A 14,779-nucleotide genomic window follows, 5' to 3' on the forward strand; every position below is an offset into this window, starting at 1 on the left:
TCAGTCCCACCATCCCCGGAATCAGCTTGATAAACCTTGGCTGTGCTCCCGTCGAGAGCAAGAGCATCTTTCCTCAGAAAAGGAGACCAAACCTGCCTCACCAAGGTGACTGCGACAACACATCCCTGCTTGAAACCTCTCACAGCTCAGCGGGTCTGGCAGCATCAGTAGAGAAAATGCAGAGCTAATGTTTCTCGTGCACTTCCTCAGAGCTGCTAGTAGCGAGGAAATGGTGGGTGTATATATCCTTAAAGCCAGGGGGCAAAAAAAGGGGGAAGGAATTAATGATAGATGGCGGCAGATGCCAGAGAAAGATAACAACAAGTCAGGCAGACAGAAGGATGGATAAGGGTGAGCTTGGGAGAATCAAAAGCTGCTCATCGGAACCATGAAAGCCGTGCTGAAAGCAGGGGGTGGGTGAAAGACATGGGAGAAAGTGTGCAGGCCCTATCATTATTGAACTGGATATCGAATCTTGACGGCTGCAGGGTCCCCCAAGCAGAGAATGAGATGCTGTTCCTCAAAGACAGAGAGGATGTGGTTGGCTCACCGTTGCATGGGTTGGCAATATCACTGACTGAGTGGGATGACATTGCACTGTGTTTTGCTTTAGCCTGTGGGACAGTCAAAGAATTCATTGTGAGGCCTTTGGGGGAAGACTCCAAGGCAAATCCTTCACAAACTGGGAGTTGACAAACTGTGAATGGGCTGTGGGACCTGAATGGTGACATTTCCACAGTCTGCCACATGTTCCAATTCCTGGCAGTAGGAATGATTAGATTCCCCTACAGTGTGAAAACAGGCCCTTCAGCCCAACAAGCTCACACCAGCCCTCTGAAGAGAGTCCTCTGATCCGATTAGATTATCCTGCCTGGCAGGGGAAATTGTCTCAATAGGGATGGATAGACTGCAGGGATTTCCACTGACACAGTCTGCAGGAGCAATTTAATGAACTTTATTCGTCATAAACCTCGCATTTTATTCCAGATTTGATCATTGAATTTTATTCTTCTCCCTGGGGTTTGGGGAGGCTATTGGAGCAGGATCCGAACTGATGCTTTTGGAGGATTGGTCCAGGTCCCTGGATTACTAGCACAGTCCCACCATTCGTGGTGTTTGCTCAGTGCTAAGTGGTTCTGAGCTGGTGTAAGTGTTGATAGTGGACACTTGATATTGGACACCAACTGGAGGACTGTAGGCCTCTCAGTGGTTTGTCTTGGAGTTACTTACGCCTGGTAACAGGTTTCTATATGTCAGACTGCCAACAGGCCACAAATACATAACCACAAAACCAATCGGCAACATTCCCGACACCTCAGATCTTCAGCTCTGTCATTGAGTTTGTTGGTTCAGACCACTTCCTGCGGATGGTAAATGCACTGCCCCCTTGTGGTATTGCCGTGTACTGGAGGTCTGATTTCTGCTCCATCTCAGACAAGCAAGGAATGGGAGTCGGGGGGTGGGTGGTATTTGTTAAAATTAATCTTACTCTCCCTGCAAGGGGGAAGGGACAAGTAGAGTGTCACTTCATCATAGAGTCGTAAAGATGTGAAGCACGGAAACACCCTTCAATCTAACACATCCATGCCGACCAGATATCATAACTTAATCTAGGCCCATTTGCCAGCACTTGGCCCATATCCGTCTAAACCCTCCCTATTTATATACCCATTGGATACCTTTTAAATGTTGCAATTGTACCAGCATCCACCACTTCCTCTGGCAGCTCATTCCATACACCCACCACCCTCTGCATGAAAAAGTTGCACCTTCGGCCCCTTTTATATCTTTCCCCTCTCACCCTAAACATACACCCCTTAGTTCTGGACTCCCCCACCCCAAGGAAAAGACCTTGTCTATTTACCCTATCCCTGCCCCTCATGATTTTATATGGACCTTTCCGGACTGTCACGTGTGTGTGTAGATGTTGGTTTGGGACAGGATTGAGTCCCGCTGTCTTGTCAAACAATCCAACATATAAAATCTAACTTTTCCAGAGGGAATCCCATAGGACCAAGGAAGAATGCTGCTCTTACATCCGCCACAACAGCCCCCTGACTTTGGTGAAGGGGATGTACCTAAGATCCTGTTTCATTGCACAACATTAGCTCCTGTTGCTGTCCATTTTATGTGCTATCTCCACATGCTGTCGGCAGTGAGCTGCAGGTTAACCCAGTTCTGATCAACTGGAGCTGTTCTCTTTGGGCAAGAGAAAGCCATTTCATCAGGTCGTCATCGGTAAAGGGTTTGGATGGAGTAGAGGGAGGGAGAGAGAGAGAGAGGAGGGGAGAGAAGGACAGTCTCCCTATTAACAGAGGATTGAGAGCAGCAGACCCTAATGGCAAGGGAAGGATTGAGGAAAACTCAGGGAAAACCGATAGGTTCTGATCCGGAATGGCCCAAGAGTGGGGTTGGGGATGGATTCAAACACGGCCTTGGAAAGGAATTCAGATAGGCATCCGAGAGGCAGGATGTACTAGGGGGACTGGAAAAGGTGGGGGAGTGTTACTGCGTGAGTAGTCCTGGCACAGGGCTGAATGGCCTCATTCGGGGCTGATATCTCCCTTGCTGTGACCTGACGGCGGGTGGGTAGGAGGATTGGCTGCACTGTCGAGGTGGCTCCAGGTCTAACGGTTCGCTCTCTCTCTCCCTTTCCAGGTATGAAGCGTATGGACTGCGGTGCCCATGGGAGGTTCAGCTCCTCTAGCTGCAGCTGTGTTTGTGACCAGGGCTGGACGGGGCCAACCTGTGCCAAGGCTAACTGCCCTGCCAGCTGCCACCCTCCCCAGGGTGACTGTGTGGATGGCCGGTGTGTGTGTCGTCAGGGGTTTACAGGCGAGGACTGCAGCAAGGAGAGCTGCCCCGATGACTGTAATGACCAGGGCCGGTGTATCGATGATGAGTGTGTCTGCTTCCCTGGCTACACAGGCTACGGCTGTACAGAGCAGACCTGCCCTGATGACTGTAGGGACCATGGCAAGTGTGTCAACGGCCGCTGCGTCTGTGACAAGGGCTACTCCGGCTTCGACTGCCGCTTCGAAGATTGTCCGGAAGACTGCAGCGGGCAAGGACGCTGCCTTGATGGCAAGTGCGTCTGTAACACAGGCTTCTCAGGACGGGACTGCAGCCTTCCAGCCTGTCCCAGTAACTGTCACCGCCGAGGGAACTGTGTCAACGGCAAGTGTGTCTGCAGGAAAGGCTTCACTGGGCCTGACTGCAGCCTGAAAACTTGTCCTGAGAACTGTAACAACCGAGGGCGATGTGTCAATGGGAAATGTGCCTGTAACACAGGCTATTCAGGAGCTGCCTGTGGGACCCAGACCTGTCCTGAGAACTGTAACAACCGAGGACGATGTGTCAACGGGAAATGTGTCTGTAACACAGGCTATTCAGGAGCTGCCTGTGGGACCCAGACATGTCCTGAGAACTGTAATAACCGAGGGCGATGTGTCAATGGGAAATGCATCTGTAACACAGGCTATTCAGGACCTTCCTGTGGGACCCAGACCTGTCCTGAGAACTGTAACAACCGAGGGCGATGTGTCAATGGGAAATGTGTCTGTAACACAGGCTATTCAGGACCTTCCTGTGGGGTCCAGACATGTCCTGAGAACTGTAATAACCGAGGACGATGTGTCAATGGGAAATGTGCCTGTAACACAGGCTATTCAGGAGCTGCCTGTGGGACCCAGACCTGTCCTGAGAACTGTAACAACCGAGGGCGATGTGTCAACGGGAAATGTGTCTGTAACACAGGCTATTCAGGACCTTCCTGTGGGACCCAGACCTGTCCTGAGAACTGTAACAACCGAGGGCGATGTGTAGATGGGAAATGCGTCTGTAACACAGGCTATTCAGGGCCTTCCTGTGGGACCCAGACCTGTCCTGAGAACTGTAACAACCGAGGGCGATGTGTTGATGGAAAGTGCGTCTGCAAGGATGGGTTCGCAGGAAATGATTGTTCAATTGGTGAGCTGCTTTCCCTTTCTCTATTTCTCACGGCTGATGTCTCAGTGCAGAGTATAACTGTACAGATAGCCACTGCAGCCAGGCTGCTCTGTCAGGCACTGTCCATCAGGTCGCGAGTTATATCTCTCATTGTCTGTTCTCACCAGTGTCTCAGACTGACAAGGGTTTAGTTTTATTATTATTCATTCATGGGATGAGTGGGTGACTGCCTGGGTCAGCATTTCCTGCCCAACCACATTACTCTGGGTCAGGAGTCACAGATAGGCCAGACCAGGTAAGGCTGCAGTTTCTTTCCTGAAGGATATTAGTGAACCAGATGGGTTTGTCCGAAAATCGACAATGGATTCATGGTCCTCATTAGATTCAGATAGTCCCCAGATTGTTTTCCAATTGAATTCAAATTCAACCATCTGCCGTTGTGGGATCTGAACCGAGCACCCCGGAACATTACCAGGGTCTCTGGATTAACACTTCGGTGAAAATACCACTCGGCCATCGCCTCCCCTTTCTTCACTGGTGAATCCAGGTTCTACATTCTGCCCAGCTTTGTGCCAGAAATGTCCATGAGCTTACAGAAGATGGAAGGCCATGACTTTTGGGTTTTAACTGATGTTTGTTTTGGAATTTGTATTAACTCTGCCTTTCAGCTTTCCCGGCATCACCAGGGCCAGTCTGATGCTGGGTGTGGAAGAACAAGCTGGTCTTGTGCTTGCACCTTCCGGGGAGCTATGTTGTTGATCTCTGGGTGGTCAGGGAAATGCCCCTTTTCTCCGATCCTGTCTGGAGAGTTGGGGCCCTGTGATCACTGGAGGATGGGCTACAGCATCAGGCTGACCCAGAGGCTCCCAGTCTTCAGTTAGACACCCACCTGCATGTGGCTGCCCAGTGAGACAGGGACTGAGTTTGTGCATGTGTACCTGGCCAGACCTCACCTTGAATGCGAGTTTTAAAGGGGCCTGACTTGGTTCAGATTCTCTTCGCTGCCCCCCCCTTCTGACAGTGATACGGTTGAGATTCAGTGAGGAGCTGACAATTGGGCAGTTTGATCGGAGACGGTATTCCCCACTGGGTCAATCCAGGAGCCTATACAGCTCAGCTCCTTTCTGGGAAGGATCCAGCTCAAACTCAGTGATTACTGAGTGTGTACAGTTAGCAGTGTCCACTCCAAGCCTGAGTATTGAAGCCTTAGGCAGGATTTGAGGACGGCCTCAGAGGCTGGGCTGGTGAAAGGTGCTGTAGATGGATATTGTCCTTTCCTCCCTGGTTCCTCTCTGTTTGGGGGTAGTGTGGCTGGGCTGGCTCCTCTCTGGTGTGAAATGGGTTAACACAGACTCACACAGAGCTGGCTCAGCCTCAGAGGTGCTGTGCGGGTGGGATGTGCGACCCTGGCCCTGAGCTAAAACCATTCCCTGGAGTTGGGAGCCAAGGAGCGGGTGTTCACCATTTGGCCAATCTGGCTCAGGGGCAAGGTGACCATCCCTCTGCCGCCCGGCGATACCAGGCGGTGAGAGTGGGTGGAATTCCTGACCAACACACTCCACACCACACAGCTAGAAGTGTATGATCCCACATTATAACCCAACCACACCAAAAACCAAAATCTCTCCCTCAGAGAGACCATTGGGAATGGTCCATGAAGGACTGACATTCTGCTGGGTGCTAGGGGACACACAGGGACAGGGCACAGGGAGAGTCACTCTCTGCCGTGGAAGTGCTTGATAAGAAAATTTGATCTTCAATAGGAAAAGTGTCCCACATTCCAGTATTCAGCCTGACTTTTGATAAACATCTATAAATACCAAGTTTTAAGTTCAAATAATGCCAGACGGATGAGATACAGGGAGGATGGATCCTTCTGGGTGGGGAGAGAGAACCAGAGGCCACACAGGATACAGGCAAAACCATTTAGGATTGGGATGAGGAAACATTTCTTCATTTCAGGAACCTGTGGAATTCTCCTCCACAAAAGGCAAGTCACTGAAGGTTTGCATGGTGGCTCAGTGGTTAGCATTGCTGCCTCACAACACCAGGGACCCGGGTTCAATTCCAGCCTCGGGCGACTCTCTATGTGGAGTTTGTACATTCTCCCTGTGTCTATGTGGGTCTCCTCCCACAATCTTAAGTGTTCAGGTTAAAGTGAATTGACCATGCTAAATTGCCCACAGCATTCAGGGATGTGGAGGTTAGGTGCATTAGTCATGGGCAAATGTAGGGTAGGGGAATGGGTCTGGGTGGGGTAATCTTCAGAGGGTCATTGTTGGACCAAATGACCTGTTTCCACACTATGATTCTGTATTTGAGAAAGAGACAGACTTTAAAAGCAATAAGGTTCATGGGGAGAAAACAGGCTATGGCATGGATAGAGGAGATCAGCCACGATCATGTTGAATAGTGGAGCAGGCTTGAAGGGCCGAATGGCCTCCTCCTGGGCCTAGGTTCTATGAATGGGGAAGGGAGAGTGTATCTGGTGTACTCTCTGATTCAGGTTTCATCTGCTGCTGGCTCCACTTCTCTCCGAATTGTGATCAAACATTTCTGTCAGGTCCCATCGCCAAGGGAGAAGCAGTTAAGAGATTGACAGTTCTGCCCTTTGACCTCAGTAAGCCCTCTTGGAAATAAAAATGCATGATAAAGGATGGAAGTGAAATACTCGGACTCTTTGTAAATCATCCACAAGAGCAGGGTCTCAGATAAAAGAGATTGTGTTTATTTACACACGGCACATCCCACAGTACACGGCGCAGCCTCTTTCAAATTCATTGAGATATTGCAAGCCAATTTTTGCACAGTAAGATCCCACAAGCTGACAATGACCAGGTTAGCCTGTCTTCTGCTGTGCCTTGGCGATAACTCCTCAATCTTCTTTTGACACTACAAGAAGGGATGGTAACATCGACCTGAAAGGGCAAACAAGGCTTTGATTTAACATTGTTGGGGTGGTACGGCGGCTCAGTGGTTAGCACTGCTGCCTCACAGCACCGGGGACCCTGGTTCGATTCCAGCCTCAAGCGACTGAGTGGAGTTTGCACGATCTCCCCGTGTCTGTGTGGGTTTCCTCTGGGTGCTCTGGTTCCCTCTCAGAGATGGGTGGATTGGCCATGGGATGATGTCCAGGGGGGTGGATTAGCCAATTGGAAATGCAGGGTTATGGGTCTGTGTGGGATGCTGTCCAGAGAGGCAGTGTAGACTCAATGGGCCAAATGGCCTGTTTCCACGTCATAGGGAGTCTATGAATTGACAGGACCTTAACGAGAGGAGATTTCACTTTTGCTCGGTGATGCTGTAACATTGCGATTAACTGAAGAATGTCTTTGAAGAGTCATTTGGACCAGGCTATGAGGCCGGGGAAGAGGGGGCGGAGACACTGACTGGCTCCTTTGACTTTCAGCAGTTATTTTGAAAGAAGGGTTTTATTGAAATTGGATGAAGAAGGGTAAAGAGTAATCTCACAGAAAAATGTCCTGTTTGTTGACAGAATGGTTCGAAATCCAGGGATGAAAGTAAGAGTGGGTTTGACATTCCACTCTGGAATTCCTGGCTGTTTCTCGGGCAGCTCGGTACCACATTGGCTGCCAGGCTTGTCTGGAATGGAAACGGCTGGGGCCAGCCATGCCAACCAAAGCCCAGGGTCATGACCAGCGGTTAGGCCCCAGCTCTGTTCCAACATCTCCCACTAAAGGAAGGGAGGGGAGGGTGCTAGGCGCCGATGGTCTGGGCTGAGCTGTTGCGGGAGGTCTGATTGGGTTTGTAGATAATCTTGGCAAGGCTACTTAGGTGTGTCTGGGTGTTAGGGTGGCTGGGGGCAGGGGGTTAGCGCTGGGGGGGGGGCGGGTTTGGAGGGCTGTGGAAAGATCTCTTGCCAGTGACAGGATCCGAACAAACCTACAGGGACGAGAGCTGCATTAGGTGTGATAAATATGGGAACCTTCTAGAGCCTTGTTCAGAGAAGGAGGGGGGGAGTTACGAAGACAGCAGATGTGTGGAACCACTTTAAACGTTTTCTCCGCATTTGAATGGCTCTGAAGTTAACTCAAAGTCACTCGAGTGTGCTGAGCTCCATCAGTTTGTGAGGCTGGCGAATTTTGCAAAGCAAATCGTCAAATGAAGATTTAGAAGCAGGATCCTCTTGTTCTGGGACTGCTATCCTTTTGATGATTTTAATATTAATCCCTCAGCCAGTATCAGAGACTTTTCCCCAGGGCAGGATTGACTGGTATGAGAAGTCATAGTTTGAAGATATTCGGAGGAAGGTATAGAGGAGGCATCAGAGGCAGGTTCTTTACGCAGAGAGTTGTGAATGCATGGAATATGTTGCCAGCGATGGTGGTGGAAGCGAAGTCATTGGGGACATTTAAGTGACTGCTGGACATGCACATGGATAGCAGTGAGTTGAGGGGCGCGTAGGTTAAGTTACTATATTTTACATTAGGATTAAGTCACGGCACAACACCATGGGCCTAAGGGCCTGTTCTGTGCTGTACTTTTCTATCTATCTATATCTATCAGCCTTTTGTGGCGTCATCTTAAAGCTGACTTGAGGTATCTTGCTGTGAACAATTTGATTGCAGTGATAGAAAAGTGAATGCCTGTTCCAGGCCATCCGAACCATTAGGAAAAACCCTGTTCTGAATAAGGGTGTTGCATGAGGACCTCATGGTGTGTCTGTGTATGAGTGCTGACCAGAGATCTCTCCACTGACACTCCATTATCTTCCAGCAGCCCTGGGCAAGAGCTGCTGTATGTTTCTAAACCGTGGATAATCTGAATTCAGCTCTGATGATGGATCAAATGCTAACCTGGTGGATGTGGCCGTCCATGATTTCTGCATGTGCGCAGTTTCCTGTCACGTAAATGGCTTCAGGCGAAAGCTTTCCATCTCAGGGACTGATCCATCCTTTAAACTTCCTCATTAAACTCTGGCAAGGACTCATTCAGAGTGGTTTGATCCTTGGGAAATGTGATCCCGAAAGGATGTGTCCCAGCCAGGAATTTATCCCTGTGAATTGGCCAGCTAACTGAACGCAATGGAAGGTTTGGATGGTTTCAAACAGTGCAGTGTTTACCTCAGTGTTAGAACCACATCACATCAAGGTATTGCTGTTCCCGCAGGGCGTTCGCTGGTGCTCTGATTTATCAGAAACACAAGCAGAAAGTGCTGCAGAAACTCAGCAGGTCTGGTACCATTCTGTGGGGAGAGAAACCGGGTTAATGTTTGAGTCTGATACGGGTCCTTCGGAATGTTTCTGGATTCCATTGGAAGCCGGAAACGACAAGAGTCTTTGTCCCTGAGGGAATCCAAGGGGAGTGACAGGAAAATGAAGAGAAAGCAGAGTTGCTGTCCTGATTGTATTCAATAGCGGAACAAGTTTGAGAATGCCAAAGACCTGTTTATTATCTTCAGGACATTGTGGTTCATTTGAGGCTCCTGTCACACAGCACAGGATTTAATATGATTTATTAATGTCGCATGTGCCCAGCTACAGTTTGGCCTTACATACAGCCCAAGAGATCATACCATACACAGTATGTATCAGGGTAACAGGACAGAGTGAGGAATACAATGTTACGGCTGCAGAGACATTGTATAAGGAGCGAGATCAACACTCAGATCATCAGCATTCTAATTAACAGCAGGGGAGATGTTGTTGGTACGTGTGTTTAAACCTTTGTATTTTCTCCCTGATGGAAGAGAATGGAAGAGATGATAACCGGGTTGGGAGGGCTCTTTAATGATGAGGTGTAGACGGAGTCAGTGAATGGGAAATTGGTTTCCGTGATGGACTGGGCCCGTGTGAGTGCCTTCACATTCTTGCTCAGGGAACGCTCTGAATGATTTTCGATTCGATAAAACCTTTGTCCACCTTGTTACAGAAATCCCTGCCACCATCCGGCTTCACGTGAAGAAGGTCCTGGAGAACAAGGCGACCGTGGGTTGGGAGCTGCCGCAGGTTCCAGTCGATGCCTGGGAGATCACCTTCCGATCCCTGGTAAAGGACCATGGAAGGAGTGGGTGGGGCGGGGCAGAGCGCGAGGGTCAAGTGTCAAAGGCCGAGTGTCAGCTGGAAGGAGGGACGTCTCCAAAATTCACTGAGATTGTCAGCCCGGGAAAAGGTCACAGAGGCAAAGGAAACAGGCCCTTCAGCCCAACTCATTTATGCCAACCAGATGTCCCATTTGCCTGTATTTGGCCCATATCACTCCAGTGCCTGGCACACACCTCAACAAATCTCACCGGAAAGTAGGTGGAGGCATGGGATTCCCTGGCATCAATCCTTCCTCTGGGCACAATGCGAGTATGTCTCAGGTCCCAGTCTTATGGCCTACTGGGGCAAAGAAAACTGAGCTGGGCATACTGGGCACAATCACCGTGGTGTGCCCTGTCTGACCCATCCATCGTTGGTCGGAGTGGGGTGGAGGGAGAGATAGGGAGTTTCCATCCTGAACCAGGGTCCCACCTAGAGAACCTGACCTTTAACCTATTAGTTTCCCACTCAGCTCACAGGGAGAAGGCTCCAGAAGGCCGCTGGCAGTTTGAGCTGCACTCACAGAAGGAGGAGGAAAAGAAGGAAGAGAGGGCTTGGATGTTCCTTCATTCACCTCAAAGTGGCTTCAATGGAGCTAAATAGTGACTAACATCCACCCCTTAGGTTCCCATCGACAGTTTCTCCACCATCACTAACTCCCACACCGTGCATAAAGAGGCAGAGCGTGGAAAGGGTCCAATGAACTTCCCAGTAATCCTGAGCAGCCACAGCTGACCCCTGACCCCTGAATGGTCAGGAGAGGCTGGGATGTGCTGATGGTGATGGTGATGACCAAACTCACAGACAGAAACAAACCAGTTTGGGACCACTGCACCCCACTCCCCCCGATCTCCTCATGCAGAAACACTCAACACAATGTCATGAGATGTATCTGCAGAGGGGAGGCCATTCAGCCCGCAATGCCTGTGCAAGCCCTTCAGAAGAGAGACCTAATTTCCCTCATGTACCGTCCCGAAGTCCAGCCAATTACCCCTCTTCAGGTTCACACTGGTATTATGTCCGGAGGTTTGTCAGTAGCTTTCGGATCACAACAAATCCCTGAGGAAAGGAATTCCCGACTGGCTTTATCGCTCGTTACCTGTGAAATGTTCTCTGCTACCTGACCCTCCTGCCTCATTGGTTCACCAACTAAACCGCTCCATAAACTGACGGCTCTGGTGGATGAGGGAAACGTTATCCCCTTCTTCAGCTCCCACCCCCCCAACACACCCCACCGCCCCTGCCTCCCCCAGGGGTATCACCGCCTGGATGACCCTCTCCACTGTGGCTCAAAGCAGGAGGAGAGGTCAGGGGTCAGGGGTCACCTCCTGACTGCTGCGGTGGAGCGGGACCAACTAGCAGGCTTTTGTCATGGCGATGATGGTCGTGGGCCAGGGAGCCCGTTAGCTGCGACTCCAGGGTTTCTGCCACCTGATGTGTCCCATCCCTCCCAGCAGAAGGAGGACGGTGATCAGCTGACCAATCTCGTGGCTGGCTCCAAGAGCACGTTCCAGCAGACAGGCCTGGCCTCAGGGCAGGAGTATGAGGTGACAGTGCGGGCAAAGAAGGGCAAGAGGTTGGGGCCGGCCGTATCCAGGACCCTCACAACACGTGAGTACACTTCAGAACATGTCAGCTTACCCAGTCACCATACTGGCCCCAGGAATGGGCATTTTCCCAAACAGAGGGGGCAAAGGCATGACATTGGGAGGCAGATCAAACAGCAACAGTACAATCCATTTCCCGTAACTCTGGGGAAGTGTCTGGAACTGAAAAGGGCTGAAACAGATACATAGACACACGTGCGTGCAGGTTCACACATATGCTTGCACACACACACACTCACATTCACACGCACAGACACACACACACAAACACACACACACTTACATCACATACACACACTGACAGATACGCACACACACAGACACACTCACACACAGAGACATACTCACAGCAACACACACAGACACACATTTACGACACCCCATACACACATCCACAGATACACACACATCACACTCACAAAGACACATACACAGATGCACAAACATACACTCACAGACACACACACACACACACACACACAGACATAAACACACACCCAAAAACACACACACATGCAGACACACACGCACACACATATACATGCACACAGATACACTCACACACATAGACACAGACACACACATAAACATACTCAGACACACATACAGACACACACACACAGATTCGTATGGTGTTGGGGAGTCAGTAACTGAGCTGTGAGACAGTGTGTCACTCTGTACAGTGTTGGGGAGTCAGTAACTGAGCTGTGAGACAGTGTGTCACTCTGTACAGTGTTGGGGAGTCAGTAACTGGGCTGTGAGACAGTGTGTCACTCTGTACAGTGTTGGAGAGTCAGTAACTGGGCTGTGAGACAGTGTGTCACTCTGTACAGTGTTGGGGAGTCAGTAACTGGGCTGTGAGACAGTGTGTCACTCTGTATTATATTTGGTGCATCAGTAACTGCAGTAACAGGCAGTGGGTCTGCTCTGTGCTATGTGGTTCCTGGATGGGTCTGTGCACTGACTGAACTCTGTTCTCCTGGCTGCAGTGATCGATGGGCCACGGAATTTCCACGTAGTCTCAGCGACCAACTCCACCATTGAGCTGGGCTGGAAGAAGCCAGAAGCCTCCATTGACCATTACCGCCTCAACTACTCGTCAGCGACTGGCAAACGCAGCCAGGTGGTAGTGCCAGCCAGTAACAGCAGCATCGTACTGACAGGGCTGGAGGCTGGCGTCGAACACACCATCTTCCTGGTGGGGGAGAAAGGTCAACACCAGAGCAAGGCCGTCGCCACCAAAGGAACAACCGGTATGTCTCCCCATCCCCGGGAAGCAAGCAGACCCTGGCCTGACTTGCATTTCCCTAGTGCCTGTTTCAACTGGCATTTGCTTTAAAAACAGCACAGTGCTCTCTTCAAGTGCATCACTGTTGTGGTCTAAGGTGGGAAGCAGCCTATGCACACACAGCAAGATCCCACAGACAATGCATGATAATAACCCGATAATCCCATTCTTGTTGTGATGCTGCCCGAGGGATGAGAATTTGGCAATGCACTACTGGAAAGCTCCCCTGGCCTTTTGCAGCTGAGCTTTTATATCCAATATACAGACAGGCACACACACACACTCACTCACACAGACACACACACATACACAGGCACTCAAGTACAAACACACACATACACACACACACACTCACACACACAGGTACTTACGCGTGCACACACACACACACGTACACAGATACACACATAGATACACACTCATACACACACATAGATGCATGCACACACACATATGCACACAGACACATTCACTCACACACATATACACTCACGCACAAACACACACACAGGCACACACACACAGACACACTCATTCACATACATATACACACAGACACACACAGACACACACAGATGGACAGGTACACACACACACGCAGACACACAGACACACACACATACACACAGACAGATGCAAGTGCACATAGACACAGACACATGCACACACAGATTCACAGACAAACACGACACACACACATAACTGAGAAGGCAGACTGAGCCTCAGTTTAATGTGCTCTCTGCTATATGGTGCCTGTGGTGGTGCAGCACTGTGGATTACACTGTGAGTGTGTGTGAAAGGCCAGTACATTTGGAGAATACTTGTCCATTTGAACTGGAGCTGTCTGTTTCAGTGCTGCTCTGTGTGTGTGAGAGAGAACGGGGATCATAAGACAGAGCAATAGAGTCTCATCCATTCACATTTGAGTTTCTCACTGACTGCAATATGAATGAAGGTCAGCACCAGGTTCAATCAGTGGTGCTAGGGTCTTTGGAAGAGAGTCAAGGGCAATAGATCCTTAGCATACACATCAAGTACTCGATATTTCCTGTTGCCAAGTCAACCACTGAGTCTCAGTCACTTACTCTTCACCATCATGTTAAATATTAGTCTGACACCAGTGCTGTGGTGGAAGCCAGGAGCTTCTGAACTTCCCACACAACCAGGGCCAGCTTGGCTCCTGAATATATCTCAGGTCAACCCAGCAAATAACTGCATTCCTGAATGTGCACCCTGGCCCATGGCATGGTACACAGCGATACACACACCCAGATACTACTACACCCAGACAACACCCACCCACAGACAGTTACACCCAGAAACACACACACACACACACACACACACACACACACACACACACACACACACACACACACACACACACACACACACACACACCCAGACACAGCTACACCCAGACACAACTGCACCCAGACACAGCTGCACTCAGACGCAGCTGCATCCAGACACAGCTACACCCAGACACCCACGCCTCAACACAGCTACACCCAGGCACAGCTATACCTACCTACCTACCTACACACACACACACACACACACACACACACATTCTGTGTCAAGTTGAACTGAAATGCCAGCCACTTAGCCTGACCCTCATTACTAACCGTCCACATTTGTAAAAACCCATACAGAGTCATTACACAGCATTAACTAGCACTGATGGAAAAGCTTTACCATCACAGGTTACTGGTCAGACAGTGACTCTAAATCTGAGAATCCAGTAAGACATGGTCAAAAAGATACATTTAAAGAGAATCTCAAGAAAGGCGAGAGAAACAGAGAGTTTTCGAGAGAAAATTCCCAATCTTGGGGTTGAGGCAGCTGAAGACATGGAGGTCAATAGGGAAGTGATTAACATTGTGGATGAG

The 14,779-nt window shown here is 49.9% G+C and overlaps 1 protein-coding gene across 1 annotated transcript in view; it reads left to right on the top strand.

Moving 5' to 3' along the window:
• The window catches only part of LOC132832949 (tenascin-X-like), a 171,531-nt gene that overhangs the window by 18,657 nt on the left and 138,095 nt on the right, over positions 1 to 14,779 (top strand). Inside the window, exons 3-6 of the mRNA XM_060851197.1 lie at positions 2,659 to 3,969; positions 9,841 to 9,956; positions 11,246 to 11,603; positions 12,589 to 12,852. Of these exons, the coding sequence (XP_060707180.1) occupies positions 2,659 to 3,969; positions 9,841 to 9,956; positions 11,246 to 11,603; positions 12,589 to 12,852 (2,049 nt within the window). The remainder of the gene's footprint in view (positions 1 to 2,658; positions 3,970 to 9,840; positions 9,957 to 11,245; positions 11,604 to 12,588; positions 12,853 to 14,779) is intronic.

This window comes from Hemiscyllium ocellatum, chromosome 35 (genome assembly GCF_020745735.1).
Source record: "Hemiscyllium ocellatum isolate sHemOce1 chromosome 35, sHemOce1.pat.X.cur, whole genome shotgun sequence".
Taxonomy (NCBI): domain Eukaryota; kingdom Metazoa; phylum Chordata; class Chondrichthyes; order Orectolobiformes; family Hemiscylliidae; genus Hemiscyllium; species Hemiscyllium ocellatum.